The 16,731-nt window shown below is 32.4% G+C and overlaps 1 protein-coding gene across 1 annotated transcript; it reads left to right on the top strand.

Moving 5' to 3' along the window:
- The first annotated feature begins 9,593 nt into the window (after positions 1–9,593).
- On the top strand, positions 9,594–13,909 carry LOC118046189 (uncharacterized). Its single transcript, XM_035054980.2, has 9 exons — positions 9,594–9,875; positions 10,667–10,743; positions 11,454–11,682; positions 11,823–11,977; positions 12,100–12,145; positions 12,241–12,332; positions 12,487–12,577; positions 13,013–13,069; positions 13,334–13,909. Exons 1-9 carry the CDS (start codon positions 9,735–9,737, stop codon positions 13,433–13,435), a joined length of 990 nt encoding a protein of 329 aa, XP_034910871.1. The 5' UTR covers positions 9,594–9,734; the 3' UTR covers positions 13,436–13,909.
- The last annotated feature ends 2,822 nt before the right edge of the window (positions 13,910–16,731 follow it).

Raw genomic sequence — 16,731 nt, 5'->3', positions numbered from 1 at the left:
AGATAAGCACAAATTCAAATATCAAGCAATTTTACACGTTCTTGGTTATAATAGTGATGGATTAAGGTGAAGTCTGATTCAAATAAATGTAAATATCCTAACAGGGTGTGGCCAAATAACAAAGCAGCAAGATCACAATCCATGGGGAACAGAGATTGCTATGATTTTACCAAATAGTGTGTTGCCAAGAGCAGACTATCAAAATCCTATGCTTAAATCTTCAATAAACTCCATAGTATTGTAAATGTAGATACGACTCGATTGCAAAATCACACTAGAACAATTAGCTAGAAGAACATCGTAGCAGAAACTTCTTTGGAGTAGAGATAAATAGGGATCAAGACTAACCTCGAAGGCCAGCAGTAGCAATGGTAACAAGCATTCCATCAGACTCGATTTGCACACTGCATGGTAAAGCAACTAAAACGAGATGAATATACTTAGCGATGGTAACAAGCATTCCATCAGACTCGATCGCTATTTCTTGAATAGTTGACAGAGAACCTTGGATCAGGGGAGTGTGATTTTTTAATTTGTTGGGGAAAGGGGAAAGGGGAGAAAGGGAGTCTGGAGAGTGTGAGAGTTGTAGTCTACAAGGTTACTCTGTGTTTTTGACAAACTCACGGTGAAACAGTGGTGAAAATGAAAATTTTGATTAACTCGTTAACACGGTCCGTTTTTTATGTTTTTTTCGAGTCAGGCTGTTTTTATACGAATTTGACCGAGTCAACCCGATTTTGCTGGTTTTCGAGTTTTAACCCCGATTCCAAACACTTTTGGTGTTTTAACTCGTAAAATCGAATGATTTTACGAGTTAAAATGCATTTTTAACAACCATGGTTTGAATCTTCAAGATGTGTTTTCAGTCCTTCCTCTAATGACCATTGGACACTCACTACTATCCTAGAGAAGTAGGTCCTAGACGTCACAGGGGTGTGTAACCCTGTTTGGACCAGTTAGAGGTGTTGCTTTAGGAGGGTTGGTTTCAACACTTCTTGATGTTGTAAAGGCTGGCACCCATGCTATCCAGGAGATATATGGGTTCCAGACTGCACAAAGGGTGTGTAACCTGAGTTGGATAGACAGGGTGTTGTTGTAAAAAGGCTAGTTCCAGCACTTCTTGATGTTGTAGAGGCTGGTACCCATGCTATCTAGGAGAGAAGTGGGTCCCAGACCGTACACAGGGTGTGTAACCTGAGTTGGATAGATGGGGTGAGTCTAATAAGGTCGCCCCGACACTCTTGAATGGCATAGAGATTGGTCTCATGCTGTATAGAAGAGATGTGGGTCTCAGACCACACATAAGGGTATATAGCTCGTTTGGACAGACATGATGGACCTGATAAGGCCACTTCAGTGCTCTTACTCCCAACTAAAAAGGCTAAATAGAAAGAAGAAATGGGCATTGAAAGCTGCCTTGAAGAGTGAAGCATTGATCCCCTACTATTATCTAGGAAAAGTGGGTCTCAGACACCACATGGGTGTGCAACCCCAATTGGTAATAATGGTATAACTTAAAGTGGTGAGTGCCACGCATAAGAAAGGTCACAATCTTGTAGGTCTTGTAGATGATCAACCAGTAGGGCCTTCTTACCTTTTTGAAAGGTGTTTGCACATTTTTTTAAGGCTTTTTGGTTCCTTTTCACTGCAGCTACCCCTTTAACAGTTGGGAACTTCATGGTTAAATGCTTAGTGCTGACCACTACACTAATCTGGTGGAGTAACGACCTCCTAATGATGGCGCTATATGGGAGATGGGTATTAATGACCATAAAGGTTTGTTAAACAGTCATATTGCGGTGTGCAGTCCCCATCATGACAATCAACTCCACTGCATCCTTCACAGGCACAACTAATCCTTCTAACCTCATGAGGGGTGTTGGCATTGGAGTCATTCTAGATGCATTTATACTGTTGCGATGTTGTGGTCACGCAAATTAATTACCCTAGCTTAAAACACAACACACAAGATAGTATAAAGCAAGTAAGGGGTCGATCCCACAAGGTTTAATTCGGATTTTTATGTTATACGTTATGCAATGGGGGGTTTTAATTTGTGATTATCTAAACTATGGAAGAAATTAAACTAGCAAACTAAATCAATTGAAACCAAAGTTTATTAAGAAAACAAACCTTAGTCGCAAGCACACATCCACCAACGAAAATTAGAACCGATCCTTGAAACGAAATTTCAATTTATATTCTGAATTTTTATCTTTTCTTAACGTTGGTTAATTAACGGATCCGTTGTATAACTAACCTTAACCAACAAACAATCACAATGTCCGCATTAATGATTTAGTTCAATGGCAGCCCTAAGAACTAGATAAATTGATTGATCTCTTGCCAATCAAGATGTCTGCAGCTTGTGTTCCTTTGTTTGAGTGTTCTCCTTAAATTTAATAATGTAGTTCCGCCAAAATTATCAAGCTTAGTTGCTTCACAAGTTTATATATCACAACTCCAGTTTTGATATCAAACTTAGTAATAGATTGTTTACAATAATAACTTAGAGTCCACTCTAGCAATTATCAACAACAATCATAGAAAATATGCATATGAAAACAATCATATTCATTCATAATATAAACTAAAAATAAAAGAAAGAATAAATCTCACAGTTCTTGAAATCTGAAGGTTTGTTGTGTCCTTGCAACCAAGAAAACGAGCTTAGCCTTGCATATCGATGGAACACCTACTCTTAAAGATAGAAGAAAGCATTATTTCTGGTTTGTAGAGAGGAGAGTTTGTGTTTCTTCACTTTTGGCTTCCACCCTCTCTTCTTCCCTCTTTCCCTTCTCTTTTTCTTTTTATATGTTAAGAAACCCTAGTTTCTATTTTACAAAATAGCCCTCTTTTAAGTTGACAATTTATATTTAAGTACTTCAATAACTATTTTTCTAAAAATAAGAAATAGCTTTGCATTAAATCTTCAAGCTTTGACTTAAAGGAGCTAAATTACTGAAATAAAAACTTGGACACCGGTTTAGATGCTTCGAAACATAATTTAGACATGTTCCTTCACGAAACCTGTTTGCTAGCAGAATTCAGCTATCATCTTTAAAAATTAATATTTCCCTCATATGACATCTTTTTTTGCTAAAATTTAGAACATTGATAGGTCTCTAAGTCAAGAATCCAACAAAATTTAAGTTTGCATCAATTGGACTTCTGCAACTCCAAATATTGAATTTTGAATGGGAAAAGGTCAACATTAGCAGACTCCGAGATTTGAATTTAAAAGATATGATTTCCATGATCTTTCTCTTTTTATTTTTCTTGCATTAAATTTCCAGAAATGCATGGATGTTAGATTTTTAGTGCCAATCACTTCATTTCGACCTCTAGAATTCATACTATGCACAAAACATCGACTGAACGTTAAATCTACCAATTACCTTCAATTTACTTCTTTTTGTATCTTTCATCCAAAAGTGCCTTCAAAACATAAAACAAATAATATCAGGCATTTTATATATATAACATGGGCAAAACACTAGTTAAATATGGGTGAAACTATCGAATAATATGGTTACATCATATACCAATCTTGGTCATGGCCTCCATAGATAGAATTTTATTGAGCTACCGTCATCAACTAGGATTTTATGGACCTTGTGACCCTTCATGACTATGGAAATCACCAAGGCATCTTCATTGGGATGTTTAATCCCTTGTCCATCAGCAGGGGTGAAGGTGATGGGTTTATGCCAAGAACTTTTTTGGCCTAATATAACCAAAACTTGGTCTCCCAACTTCATTCTCTTATTGGTGTTTATGCCTATATTAGTTGATGAGCCCCCTATTATGACAAGAACCTTTAGAAGTGCTAGCCCTTGTTGGTTCACTTCACCTCCGTCTCCATCCAGATATGGATCTTTTTTTAAAAACTGTCTGAGATATTCTTGTGCCAAAAGTCTCTCCATTTCTTTTTTGAAAGCGTAACAATCCTTAGTGTTGTGTCCCTTCTCCCTATGAAACTAATAGTACTTCTTGGAGAACTTGAGATTTGGATTAGGCTTTAAAGAAGAAAGATACCGAAGCAAGTTCTGATCTCTCAAAGTCGTGTAGATTTCTGTATAACTGGTATTCACAGGAGTGTAGATCCTTTCAGGCCTAGTAGGATGTTCTTTAGAAACCCCTTTCTTCTTGACATCTTGTCGTTTGATAGGGGAATGGTTATGGCTGGGAGGTTCAACTCTAACCCCTTCTCTATGAATTTAAAAGGAGCTTCTATAAGCAGTCAGGGCTTCCTCCACTCTAATATGGCTTTCGATCATCTGTTTGACCCTTGGGAGAGTTCTATCCTGTAGTAGATGGAGTTGTTTACATCATCTTTCACTTCTAAACCCCTTTATCAAAGCCTCATAAGCTATGGGTTCCAACATGTCTTCCACCTAAAGCATTTCTTCATTAAATCTCCTCAAATATGCCCGGGTGGACTCCTTCTTGCTTTGGATAATTTCAAATAGCTTTGTGGAGCTTTTCTTCATGAGGATGTTGGTGTTGAAACATACTACCAATTTAACACATAAATCTTGAAAGCTCAAGATCGACCCTGATTTCAATTTGTTGTACAATGTCCTCACGTTCACTATGAAGATGGTGGGCAATATCTTGCACATGATGTCATTGTCATGAATAACTAGCTCAAGACCCCCTCTAAGATTCTGGATATGTTCCCAAAGGTATGCAAGTCCATCATATTTGTCCAGGTTCATCTTCACAGATAAATATTCCTAAGGTACCTTAGCTTCCAAAACTCTTTTGGATAGTGAGGAGCCTTCCACTTGGTATTAGTGGACAAGTTGGTGATGTTGTGAGTTCTCCTCAACCCTTTTTCTAGGTCGCTCTCGGTGTGAACCAGATGAACTGGAGGAATCTAGCATGGAACGATACGAGTGATGACATTTTTCTCTCTTACAGTGGCTAGTTTGAACTCTACGAGAATGTTCACTTCTCACTAGTATCATCAAACGGTGTGAATGTTCTCGAGTTGGAATACAAGAACGATGTTTGAGTGGCTCCTCCTCATTCTGCCTAATATCCTTCTATATAGCTGAGGCGTCCCCGGGCTATAGGGGTCATTTGTAGCTAAGGTGGCAAGTTGTGTGCTGGGACATCATAAGCTGGTTGAGGATGAACTATAAGTTATCCTCTTAATCTGATGACCTCTTCAAAGAGCAAACATATCTGCTCAGCCATCTTCTCAATTTGAGGTTGGGCAGACGTACCAGCAACTATGTTGGAATCTATGATATGCCCTAGTGTGTATGGATCTGCTATATTGGTGTAATAGATGTAACTGCACACCAAAGCTTATTTTCTTGTTGGAGAAGTAATTAGCTTTTTTGTAAAGGTTCGCATAAATGGCACCAACTAATAAGCATACAAAAATCATAGGGAATATTCTGGAATGAATTATTCCTAGAAATCCTTGTATATCATTTATAGTGTGTTTTATGACATTCCATTTAAGACTGCATTGACTTCTTCTTTTATGGGTGTTGCCAGGAGGTGTGAATCTCATCCTGAATAAATAGCTGCACAAAGTCTCCTGGGGGTGTTGATGGGGGACCATCCGAAGATCAAGTCAGTACTATGTATTTTTATGTAACAAAAGACATTAATGAAAGTATTAATGAGCTTTTATGAAGATAGAGAAGAGGAAGGGGAAGAAGATGTAGAATTAAGGAAGAATAAAAATAAAATATGTTTATGTCTCAGAGTATAAGATTTTCGAACCCTTTTCCTGTATACTCATGCTTCATTTTATATTATTTGGCTTGACCTGTTTCATACAATGTAAGAGGAGTATAGATGTAATCTCATAATAGTAAAATAATATTATTCTACTGTTCGTATCATCACATCTAATTAATATAAGTATGGACTACTTTTTCATATTTAATAAGATGTGATGGGTATCATAATTACTAACCTAGACCTAAAGTATGGAAGGCTAGGTGTGGAATTACCTTTCAACTATGCACTAAACCTGAGGGGTGTTGGGTTCAACTTACACATTGAACCTAGGAGGAGTTGGGTTCAACTTTTGATTGTATCCAAGAATGATCAGGGACAGACACGCCACAGCCCAACATAGAGTTGGGTGCGGTTGCATCCTTGACCCAACAGTGGGTTGGGCACGAACGCCCTATAGCTCAATGTGGAGTGGGGCGCAGACGCTTCCTGGCTCAATGTGAGGTTGGGCGCGAACGTGTCCTTGCCTAACTTGGAGTTGGGTGCGGGCTTGCTATGGCCCAACTTAGGGTTGGACACCAAAAAAAGACATAATCTCATTTTGGATTATGACTTCTTAGGGCAGCTCCAACGGAGCTGCCAAATGAAGAGGCATAGTACAAATGCCTTTTATTTCTATACTGTAGGCATTCCAACGGGAGAGGCAAAGCAATAGCCAAAATGGCTTTTTGCTTTGTCAAGAGCCATTTCTACATTTAACTGTAGAAATGGCCAAAATGGCCAACGGCTATCAACAGTTTTTTTTTTTTTTTTTTAAACATAGAAAATTTTATCTATAAATACATGAAGAAAAAACTTGTAGTTTTAAATTTTTGTATTGTGCCTCACCCTTCTCTCAAATTTTAAAAAACAAGAATCGATTATTCTCCGGTTAATTATTAACATCGGTTGTGTTAATTAGCTGAAATTAAAAGGTATGCTTGTTTAAAAGCTTTTTCTATTTTCGTTTTAATATCTCTTGATTTTTTAGAACTTTTTTTGTTAATTTAATATTTGTGATGAGTTTTATTTCTTTATTATTTTATGTTTTTAATATGGGTTAAGTAAGACAATTTTTATTTATGTTGTTATCTTTGATAAAATTGAGAGAAATTAATAATGGTAGTTGATATTGATAAAAAGATAGAGTTGCATATTTAAAATTTATTTTTGATTGTCTGTTTAATTTGAGGTCAATTATATTTTGTCTTCTTGAAAATATAATTAAACCAGTATATCAATTCTCTTTTAGTTTTAAAAAATGGTCAAATTGTTATGTTAGAACAAGTAGAAGGCAATGCTTATTATTAATTCGCATGTATGAAAACTACAAAATTGCTAAACATTAAATGTGAGCTTCTTGTTATGAAATTGATATCAATTCGTAATACTTTTATAAGTTTGAATTTGACTTTTAAAAAATTAAATTTTTAACAATAACATATAAAACTTAAAATTAAAAATATTCATATAAATAAATTTTAAATTTAATTTTAAATTATATTTTTTAACTTTTATATTACTTCATTAATTTTATATTACTTTTATAAATTACTCATATTAATTATATAATTAATAACATCATAATTATATTATATATAAAATATCTAAATTAGTTACATAATTATATAAAAATAAATTTAACATGAAATATATTAAAATATAAATAGCTTTTCTAAATAGCTTTTTACCATTGGAATGCACATAATATAAAAAAGCTATATTTACACTATTCAAAAAGCCATTTTCTTCATTTGGCTCTTCAAAATGGCATTTCCCATTAGAGATGCTCTTACTATGATCTTTTAAATGGGGAAGGTTTTTAAGAAAAGTGTGACCCATCAAAAGTACTTATCAAAAAAACTCAACAAAAACATATTTTAATTTCTTTCAAAAAAATCGTATGATGTACTTATGAGAAATCATTACATAGTTCTCGGTGTGGAATTACTTATAGTTTTAATGGTATTCAACTCTATTCTCTTTAATGATTATAACAAATCTTGAAACTCACAGGAGAGATGCAACTTTTCTAATTTTAAAAGTAAAAACATTTCATGAATGCAAAAACACATCATTCTTGTTTCAAACTCGTGCCCCCACAAAAGTTTCATCATTGTGAATCATGTTTATCTCCATTAAAAAAAAAAAAAAGAAGTGGTTGCAACAATAGGCAGTGAATGGGAGCATGAAGGTGGATGGTCAACTTGATACTTTAACGAAGACTTTCTAACTTAAACAAAAAGCTTGCTTGTAAAGGTGGGCACCATGATTAAGCAAGCAAGCAAGCATATCTAACCTTGTCTGAGGATTAGAAGTTCATGATATGTTTCCTTTTGCATGAGATTAGAGACTTGCTGCTCAAATGGAGTAGGATAGAAGGAACCCAATTCTTTTAGTTTGCTATTGAGTTTGTTCACCTAATATTGCTGTGTTTTTTGGATGATCCATTAGCTAAATACGACTGCTTTCGAACTTCTTGTCCACCAACAAAAAAACAATGATAAAGAAAAAAGGTCAAAGCCAGTCGCCAAAACGATGCATAGTAGTTGGTCCTCTCCCTATACACTCTGAGGTCTTTTTAATATTTAAAACGGAGAAGAATAATATATATATATATATTACAACTTAGTAAAATGCTATGTTACCGAGCACTCGCTTCTTGTTCTTCTTTTCTCATAAACAAGATTATTTTATTTTATTTTGAACCACTTTCTATTGGGAAATATGAATACTTGAGTTTATATAAAAGTTAATTCTGAATATTTTCAACGTGATTTAACCATCTCAAGTCACGTAAACCCTGCACGCAACATTCTCTTTTTGAGGTATATGGGGAAGTGGTTTTGTTGCATGACCACACCCACATTTCCCTACAATCATGCCCCATCATCGTCTTTACATTTATGCCACAAAAAGAGAAAGAGAGAGAGATTTGTTTTTTTATTTTAAAAATGTTTTTTTTAATAATTTTTTTTTATCTTTTTCTTTGCTTTAAATTAAAATTTTTTAATATTTTTAAAATTATTTTGATATCCTAATGTCAAAAATATTTATTTAAAAAATAAAAAAATATTATTTTAATATATTTTCAAATAAAAATTATTTTATAAAATAATTATTACTACATTTCCAAACTAAGTTAATGGAAAAGGAAAAGAAACTCCTCTTCTAATTTGATATTCAGCTGATTATTTTTTTTCCTTGTATAGTTGTATGCATTCTTTATTCTTATTTGGTCCACAAAAGCAATGAAAATTTTATTTTAAATTATTTATTTTTTGCCATTCATATGAGTAATTTAGATTTGGATTCTTTTTGTATAGGAAAGAAAGCATGATCCAAATCTTATTATTTATTTTTAATTTTATAATTTGATTAAATGGATGGAAAAAATAAATAATTATATATAGCATGCCTTAAATTAAATCATATCCAAATAATTTTAAATTTGATAATTTATATTTAATAAATACGAGTAAAAGAATCCCAATACAAGAAATTTAATCCATGATCCTTCACTTTTTTATTTTTTTTTAAAAAATTTTATTATATGGTAATATGTGTTTTCAAACTAATTTGCACATTAATAAAGATTAAATATCTTCCTTTGAAAATTGTAAAGATACTTCACATAAAAACTTAAAAAAAAAACCTCTTCAACCACGATATCTATTCTCTATTCTATTAAAGTTATAGAATTTGATTTTGCACCAATAACACACACACACACACAAAGGAAAGCAAAAATCATACCAAAAAAAAAAAAAATCATACCAAAAGGTATCATATGCGCGTGCATAATTGAACTCCTATTCAAATGGACACGTATATATAAACACGGGGAGACCAGGAGGGAGACCCCAGCCTTGAAAAGCACGAAAAAAAAAAAACATAACTAAACTAGTACGAGCGCAAGGCACAAAACTCTCTTGGAACTCTTCAGTTTTTGAGGTAAGGTTAGTAACAAAACTGCCTCTCTCCCTCTGAATATGGAAAGAATCGGACCGTATCGGGTCGAACTGGACGAATCGTATCGGCCTCTCCCTGCAGTGTACCTGGCTTTACTCTTTATATGGTTTCTCTCCGCTTGCTCCTGGACTTTCAATACCTATAAAAACCGCCACTTTTCGGTATGAAACACAGTACTTTTGTTTTTTTTTTTTTTTATATAACTTTTGTTTCAAGTTCTTACAATGTCTGACATTGTTGCTTATTTGGGTTTGTTTAGGTGTTATTTGGGTCTGTTTTGGTTGCTGTAAAATTTGATAACTGAAAGCCATTTTATTTGTGAGAAAAATCGGAGTTTGGTTGTTGACCTCGTGAAGAGTTCAATTTTAAGAACAAAGGGAAAGTATTTGTATTTGGGTTTTTGGGTTTTGTTGATGATTGGTATGATTTCGATTGCTCTCTATTTGGTTCATGGTCTAAACTTGGTGGAGGAACGGAAATAGAATTCAGTTTTGACTTTTATTTTTTTAGCAGTGTTTGGGGAAAAAATCCTATTTTCCCAGCAACCAAACAAAGGTGGTTGTTTGCAACTGGTTTCTGTCAGTGTATTTCTCTGTTTTATTTCTGGGAAATTAAACCAATCTTTTGTTTTTCCTTTTTTTCTTTTCTTTTCTAAACTTAAGACTCCTTTGCGGTTTTATACTGGAATAGTTGAGTTTGGTAATTCTTAATAATAATAAAGGCCTCGAAATATGAATTTCATTTACTTGCATTTTCTTTTGGTTAATTATCGGGTCTCTTATAGGGAATTAATTTTGTCTCATGACAATTGTTAGAGCACATATTGTAATCCCATCTTTCTGTTTTTTTTTTTTTTAATTATTATCATTATCATTTATTTTTATTGTTTTTGGGAAGCGCTTATTAATTTCTTTGAGAATGTGCTCTTTGCATTGTGATCATACTAGAGCAGACGATCAATTTGCAGTGGACACTAGCATCTGTGCCATTGATTAAAGCTTTGCAACTCACACTGTCATTCCTCTTCTGGTATGTTTTCTTATCGAAAATGAAATAAGATATGAATTATGACGATTACCAAAATACAGAAGGCATCTTTTATATTAGAAGCTGAGGATCATAAATCTTTCAGATTCTATTTTTGAATTACATCATCATACTACACTTAATACTCTTTGCAAAGTTAAAGAAATACAAATAGAAAAATAATGCTTGTCGAAGCAAAAATAAGAAATTTCACGTGCACATATATGTATATATATTGGACTCATCCTGTTTATGTAAGACTAAGTATATGGTTGGTAGATTTGCTTACATTGTACAAGAAGGGGAAACTGTTTGCGTCAGCATCCAGAAGTACAGAGAACAGCCCCTCGGCTAGATTTAATGAGATCATACTTTCACTTATTTGCATCCTGTTAAAGAACTAAGTGGGAAAAAAAATGAAAACTAAAACAAAAGACATTTCTCTGCCTTGAGAAATAAGGCACCTTCTCCGGTAAGTAGGGTGTTCATATTTAAAGTTTTACCATTGCATCTTTATCAGGTTTACCAAAATACAAACAAAAACATATATTCTTCTGAAGGGTAAGGGATGTTGTCCAGTTTTACCATTTCATTTTTCATGGATATTAGATCAAGTAGAGAATATTAAGTGCTTATGCTTCTACTTCTTCTATTTCAACTTCTGTGAAATTCTGTTGAGAAATTGTCTTAATATTCAAATCATCATTTTGCAGGTATTCTTGCTTTTATCATCAGATATGCTCTCTGTGGATGTCATTTGGGGTGTATGTAACTGGAGTGCTCTTTCAGACAGCTTATTTTGTTTCCTTTATACTAATCTCTCATGGTTACTGCATCATGTATGAGCACCTTTCCATATCTGACCGTCGTACCACAGCTGCACTTGGATGTGTCTATTACCTAACTCTTGTAGGGTACAGAGCTTCTGTACCATACTTCACAGTGAGTTTCCCAAATTAACATTTCACTTTGACGCTAACATGGCAGCAACTGTTGCTTTTAGCTGACTTTAGGAATTATCATTTTCATATAGTTTTCCTACATTAAGCACCTTTTTTTTTATTTGATATGCTCTTATGCAGGTCCTGCTGCTGCTGAATTATTTAATTTCATTCTCTATGATTTTCCGCCAAATATCTCAAAATTTATCAGTATTACGAGAACAGTTAACTGTTGTTGAGGAAGAGGATGTTCAGGCGATGTATGATGCTGTATATATGAAATATACTATGTTCAAGTATGTGCTGTATAATAAAATATTTATTTCCATATTCTGTTGATTCATAATATTTCAATGCTGGTAATGGTCTAGCTTTTAATGAGAGAAACAACTCACTTGTTTTCTCTTGCACTGTTTAGGAAATTTCAGGGTGCGATGCAGATTGTAGTTATGGCAGAAACTGTGGTATGACTATATTAATTGTAGTTTCTATGTATACTTTAGAATTGCAATATGATCATGATTAGTGAGACAGTTAAGTGCATTTATTTGATTTTCAGATACACTTTAATGTGGATAGCTCTTCTGTGAACTACTGGCTGCGCTTGTTAGTCAGAGAATGGGCACAGTTCTGCATCTTTCTGTATATTGGGTATGTGTGAATTACCAATTGCATAATGTCACCTCAATGGAATGGCTTTTGTCTCCACATTCAAGTAGATGAATGACGTGAATATTTTTGAACCTCAACTTACTTTCTCAGCCATTTCAATTCAATAACTTCCTCTTTCTCTCTTCCCTTACAGGTGGACGTTTAGGTCTCAAGACTGGGCACCTCGTTTCTCTGTTATGCCAAAGTCTAAGGGAGAGCTAATGGTGCCTCCCATTTATAGTATTGTAAGTGATTTTTCTGTGTTCAGAGTTTGGACACCACAAGAAGATAGATACTCCACTAGAAGTTTTCAGGAAAAAAAAAAAAAAAAGTGTTTTCTTAATTAACATGTTATGAGGACAATCAGTTTATTTTGAGCATGTTATCTTACTTGGCACTGAAGCCGTTGAATGCTTTCTCATTTTGATACTCCATGCTTGGTAATCCAAAAGGATGGCCTTGGTCATAATTGAATGAACTCAAATCTATTTTGGAAAAAAAACTAATTAATTTTTTTTTCTTAAAAGTTGGACACTACATTTGATGACTTTTCTCTTTACAATAGAAGTTAAATAGAAAAGGTGATGAGTGTTATCCTGCCTCTATGAACCTCTCAGACATGAGTATGACTTTAATAATATGTTTTTCGTTTTCTAATAACCTCGAGTCATATTTTGCAGGAAATGGATGCAGAGACTTTCAAGGAGTTTAGTTGTCGTGAATGGCACATTGGAGTGGTAAGTAAATTTCATAACGTCGACAATTGATAGTTTTATAACCTTCTCTTGAAAACTCTCCTATATCAGATCAAGTGAACTTAATTTCTTAACTTGCACGGGTTGACATATTGTCGTTGCAATTATGCACCTATTTGCTCTGTTCCTTCGTTTTGAGGAATCTGAATTTACTTGCCTGTACCTGAGTTGAGTGGCGAATTCAAACCTTCAATGTGAAGTATACTTGTTGGCTTGTGAACTGAAATAAGGTTTCTACTTGTGCAGCCAACCTCTGCAACTTATGATAGAGGCTTGAGCGACTCCATTGTAGTAGTAGTTCAGCATCCGCATCCGCAAAGGCTGCCTACAGGCACAACATCTTCTTGAGGGTTGAAGCTCCAAGCCATCAATCTTCTTGTACTGTGCATTCCAGTACAGATTCATGGCCATGGTACAGAAATGTTTCTGGAAACAGGCCAGCGACATCCAGTTTTTTGGTGCAAGTCAGGTCGAGCAGCAAATTTTATTTTAATTTTGACGACCCCACTATTTTTCCAAAAGAAATTTGAAGGGCAACAGCTGGTTGGTTCATTAACGTGAGAAGGTCCCCGCAGCCCATGAATATACGTAGCTGTATATATATATATACACATAAAAAAAATGTATATACAACTCTTCCTGTTTGTTTTCATGGCGGATATTTGAGTAAATTTGAGATCAAGCTCGTTAATGTAGGGCTAGGCCTTCAAGTCTCTCTGCAGGCAACTGCTGACATATGCCACCCTCTATTCTCTGGTGGCGTCAAGCCCTTTGTTACTGTTTGGAAAGTAAGGTCGACCCGGCTCTATCTACTTGATGCAAGCAATTGACCTAAAAAAAATAATAATAATATTAAACTTGTTTCATCTAAGTTTTTATATAGATTTTTATCCATTGAAATTAAATTTATGATTTTTTTTCTATAATAATATATTTTTATAAAAATTTAATAATAATAACAATAAGAATAATAATAATAATACTACTAATTATAAAACTTGGGTCTGGTACCCAGCCAAACCCAAGTTTCTAGGATTTTGTTCCCATAATAATAATAAAAATAATAATATTAAATTTATCTAGCCCAAATTCTTATAGTTTTTTAATCCTTTTAAATTAAATTTATGGTTTTAATAGTAATAATATTTTAAAAAAAATTAATATTAAAAAAAATAATAACAATATCTAATAATCATAATAACAATAACAATAATAATAATAATAATAATAATAAATTTTAAATTCACCCTTCAAATCAAATCTATAGTTTTTTTTTTCGATAGTAATAATATTCTTTAAAAATTTATTGATAATTATATTAATAATGACAATAATAATATTATAATATTAATAATAATATTAAATATACTTGACCCATGTTCTTAAAGTTTTTAACTTTACCCTACAAATCAAATATATAGTTGTTTTTCAATATTTATAATATTTTTTCAAATTTATTAATTATTATATTAACAATATTCATTATAATAAAAATAATAAAATTTATAATACAAAAAATAATATTAATAATATTATTAAACTTGCATGACTCAAGTTAAAGTGGATCTGGCTGCAACACTAAGAGCGTGTTTGGCAGTGTGGTAGCGGTTGCTTTTCAAATAGCTTTTCGTGCCGAAAAGCATGCAAATTGATGTTTTTTTCATTTTTTAAAAATCATTTTTAACATCAGCACATCAAAACGATCCAGAAAGTACAACCGTCACTCAATTTTAGCAAAAAAAAAAAAAAATTGAATTTTTACAAAACGCCGGTTTGGCAGCAATGCCAAACGGGCTCTAAGTCTAAGAGCCTTAGGTTTGGCTGCAACACCAGATTCAAGAGCCTTGGATATGATTTTGACTGTAAGATTATGTTATGAAAATGTAAGAACTAAATAGAAAAAAAAATTAATATTAAAGAATGAAATTAAACAAAAAAATAATTGAAAGGAAAAAATAAAGCAAAGCACTATTCCAATTAAAATCACCTTATAGGATCACGATAATCTAATGAAAAGTAATCAAAAAAAATCATGAAGTTTAATTTTAAATCAAATTGATATTGAAAGATGAAATTAAAAGGAAAAAACTAAATAAAAAAAAGAAAAAAAATCTGAATCAACTAGGTTAACCCGTCAAATAAGGTTAAGCTGTCAAATCTGGGATCCGTGTCATAAGAGTGTGATAACTAAATAGAAAAAAATTAATATTAATGAACTAAATTTAATAAAAAAAAAATTAATTGAAAAGAAAAGGCTAAAAAAGAACTAAGAACTAATAATATTTTTTTTCAATTTTATAAATTATTATATTAGCAATATTCATTATAATAAAAATAATAATATTTTTAATACAAATAATAATATTTTTAATATTAATAATAATATTAATCTTGTATGACCCAAGTTTAAGTGGGTCTGGCAGCAACGCCAAGCCCAAGAGCCTTGTGTCTAGCTGCAACACTAGATCCAACAACCTTAGACGTGAGTTTAGCTGTAAGGCCGTGTCATCAAAGTGTAATAATTAACTATAAAAAAATTAATATTAAGGAATGAAATTAAACAAAAAAAAAAAGATTAATTGAAAAGGAAAAAAATGAAGCAAAGCAATATTCCAATTAATTGTGCTTTGGAAGGAGGGGTACTGTAAAATCCCCTTATGAGATCACGATAATCTAATGAAAAGTAAACAAAATAAATCATAAAATTTAATTCTCAATCAAATCAATATTAAAAGATGAAATTAGAAAAAAAAACTAAACAAGAAAAAGAAAAAAAAATATGAATCAACTCGGTTAACCCGTCAAACCAGGTTAAACCGTCAAACCTGGGATCCGTATCATGAGAGTGTAATAACTAAATAGAAAAAAAATCAATATTAAGCAAAAAAAAAAAGATTAATTAAAAAGAAAAACTAATAACTAATAATATTTTTTTTCAATTTTTTCAATTATTATATTAGCAATATTCATTATAATAAAAATAATAATATTTTTAATATTAATAATAATATTAAACTTGCATGACGGAAGTTTAAGTGGGTTTGGCTGCAACATAAGACTCATGAGCCTTAGATATGGGTTTGACTGTAAGGTTGTGTCATAAAAGTGTGATAATTAAATATTATTTTTAATATTAAAGAATGAAATTAAAAAAAATAATAATTGAAAAGAAAAAAAAAAACCAAAGCAAAGCACTATTCAAATTAATAGTGCTTTGCGAGGAGGGGTATAGTAAAATTCCCTCATGAGATCACGATAATCTAATGAAAAGTAAACCAAACAAATTATGAAATTTAATTCTCAATCAAATCGATATTAAAAAGATAAAATTGAAAAAAAAAAAACTAAACAAGAAAAAAAAATCTGAATCAACTAGGTTGCTCGTCAAACTAGGTTAAGCTGTCAAACCTGGGATCCATGTCATGAGAGTGTGATAACTAAATAGAAAAAATTAATATTAACGAACTTAATTAAGAAAAAAAGGTAATTAAAAAGAAAAACACACAAAAAAAAAACACTTATAACAAATAATAGTTTTTTCAGTTTTATTAATTATTATATTAGCAATATTCATTATAATAAAAATAATAATATTTATAATACAAATAATATTATTTTTAATATTAATTATAATATTCAACTTA

Source organism: Populus alba, chromosome 1, assembly GCF_005239225.2.
Source record: "Populus alba chromosome 1, ASM523922v2, whole genome shotgun sequence".
In the NCBI taxonomy this organism is placed as follows: Eukaryota; Viridiplantae; Streptophyta; class Magnoliopsida; order Malpighiales; family Salicaceae; genus Populus; species Populus alba.
The sequence above is the reverse complement of the archived record's forward strand: the minus strand, read 5'-3'. Positions and strand labels throughout refer to the sequence as shown.

Bases quoted from the DNA above. Each gene is read 5' to 3' on its own strand.
- LOC118046189 (XM_035054980.2), top strand. From the start codon at position 9,735: ATGGAAAGAATCGGACCGTATCGGGTCGAACTGGACGAATCGTATCGG. The intron at 9,876-10,666 runs GTATGAAACACA...ATACTAGAGCAG, and splicing joins ATAAAAACCGCCACTTTTCG to ACGATCAATTTGCAGTGGAC. The intron at 11,978-12,099 runs GTATGTGCTGTA...TGCACTGTTTAG, and splicing joins ATGAAATATACTATGTTCAA to GAAATTTCAGGGTGCGATGC.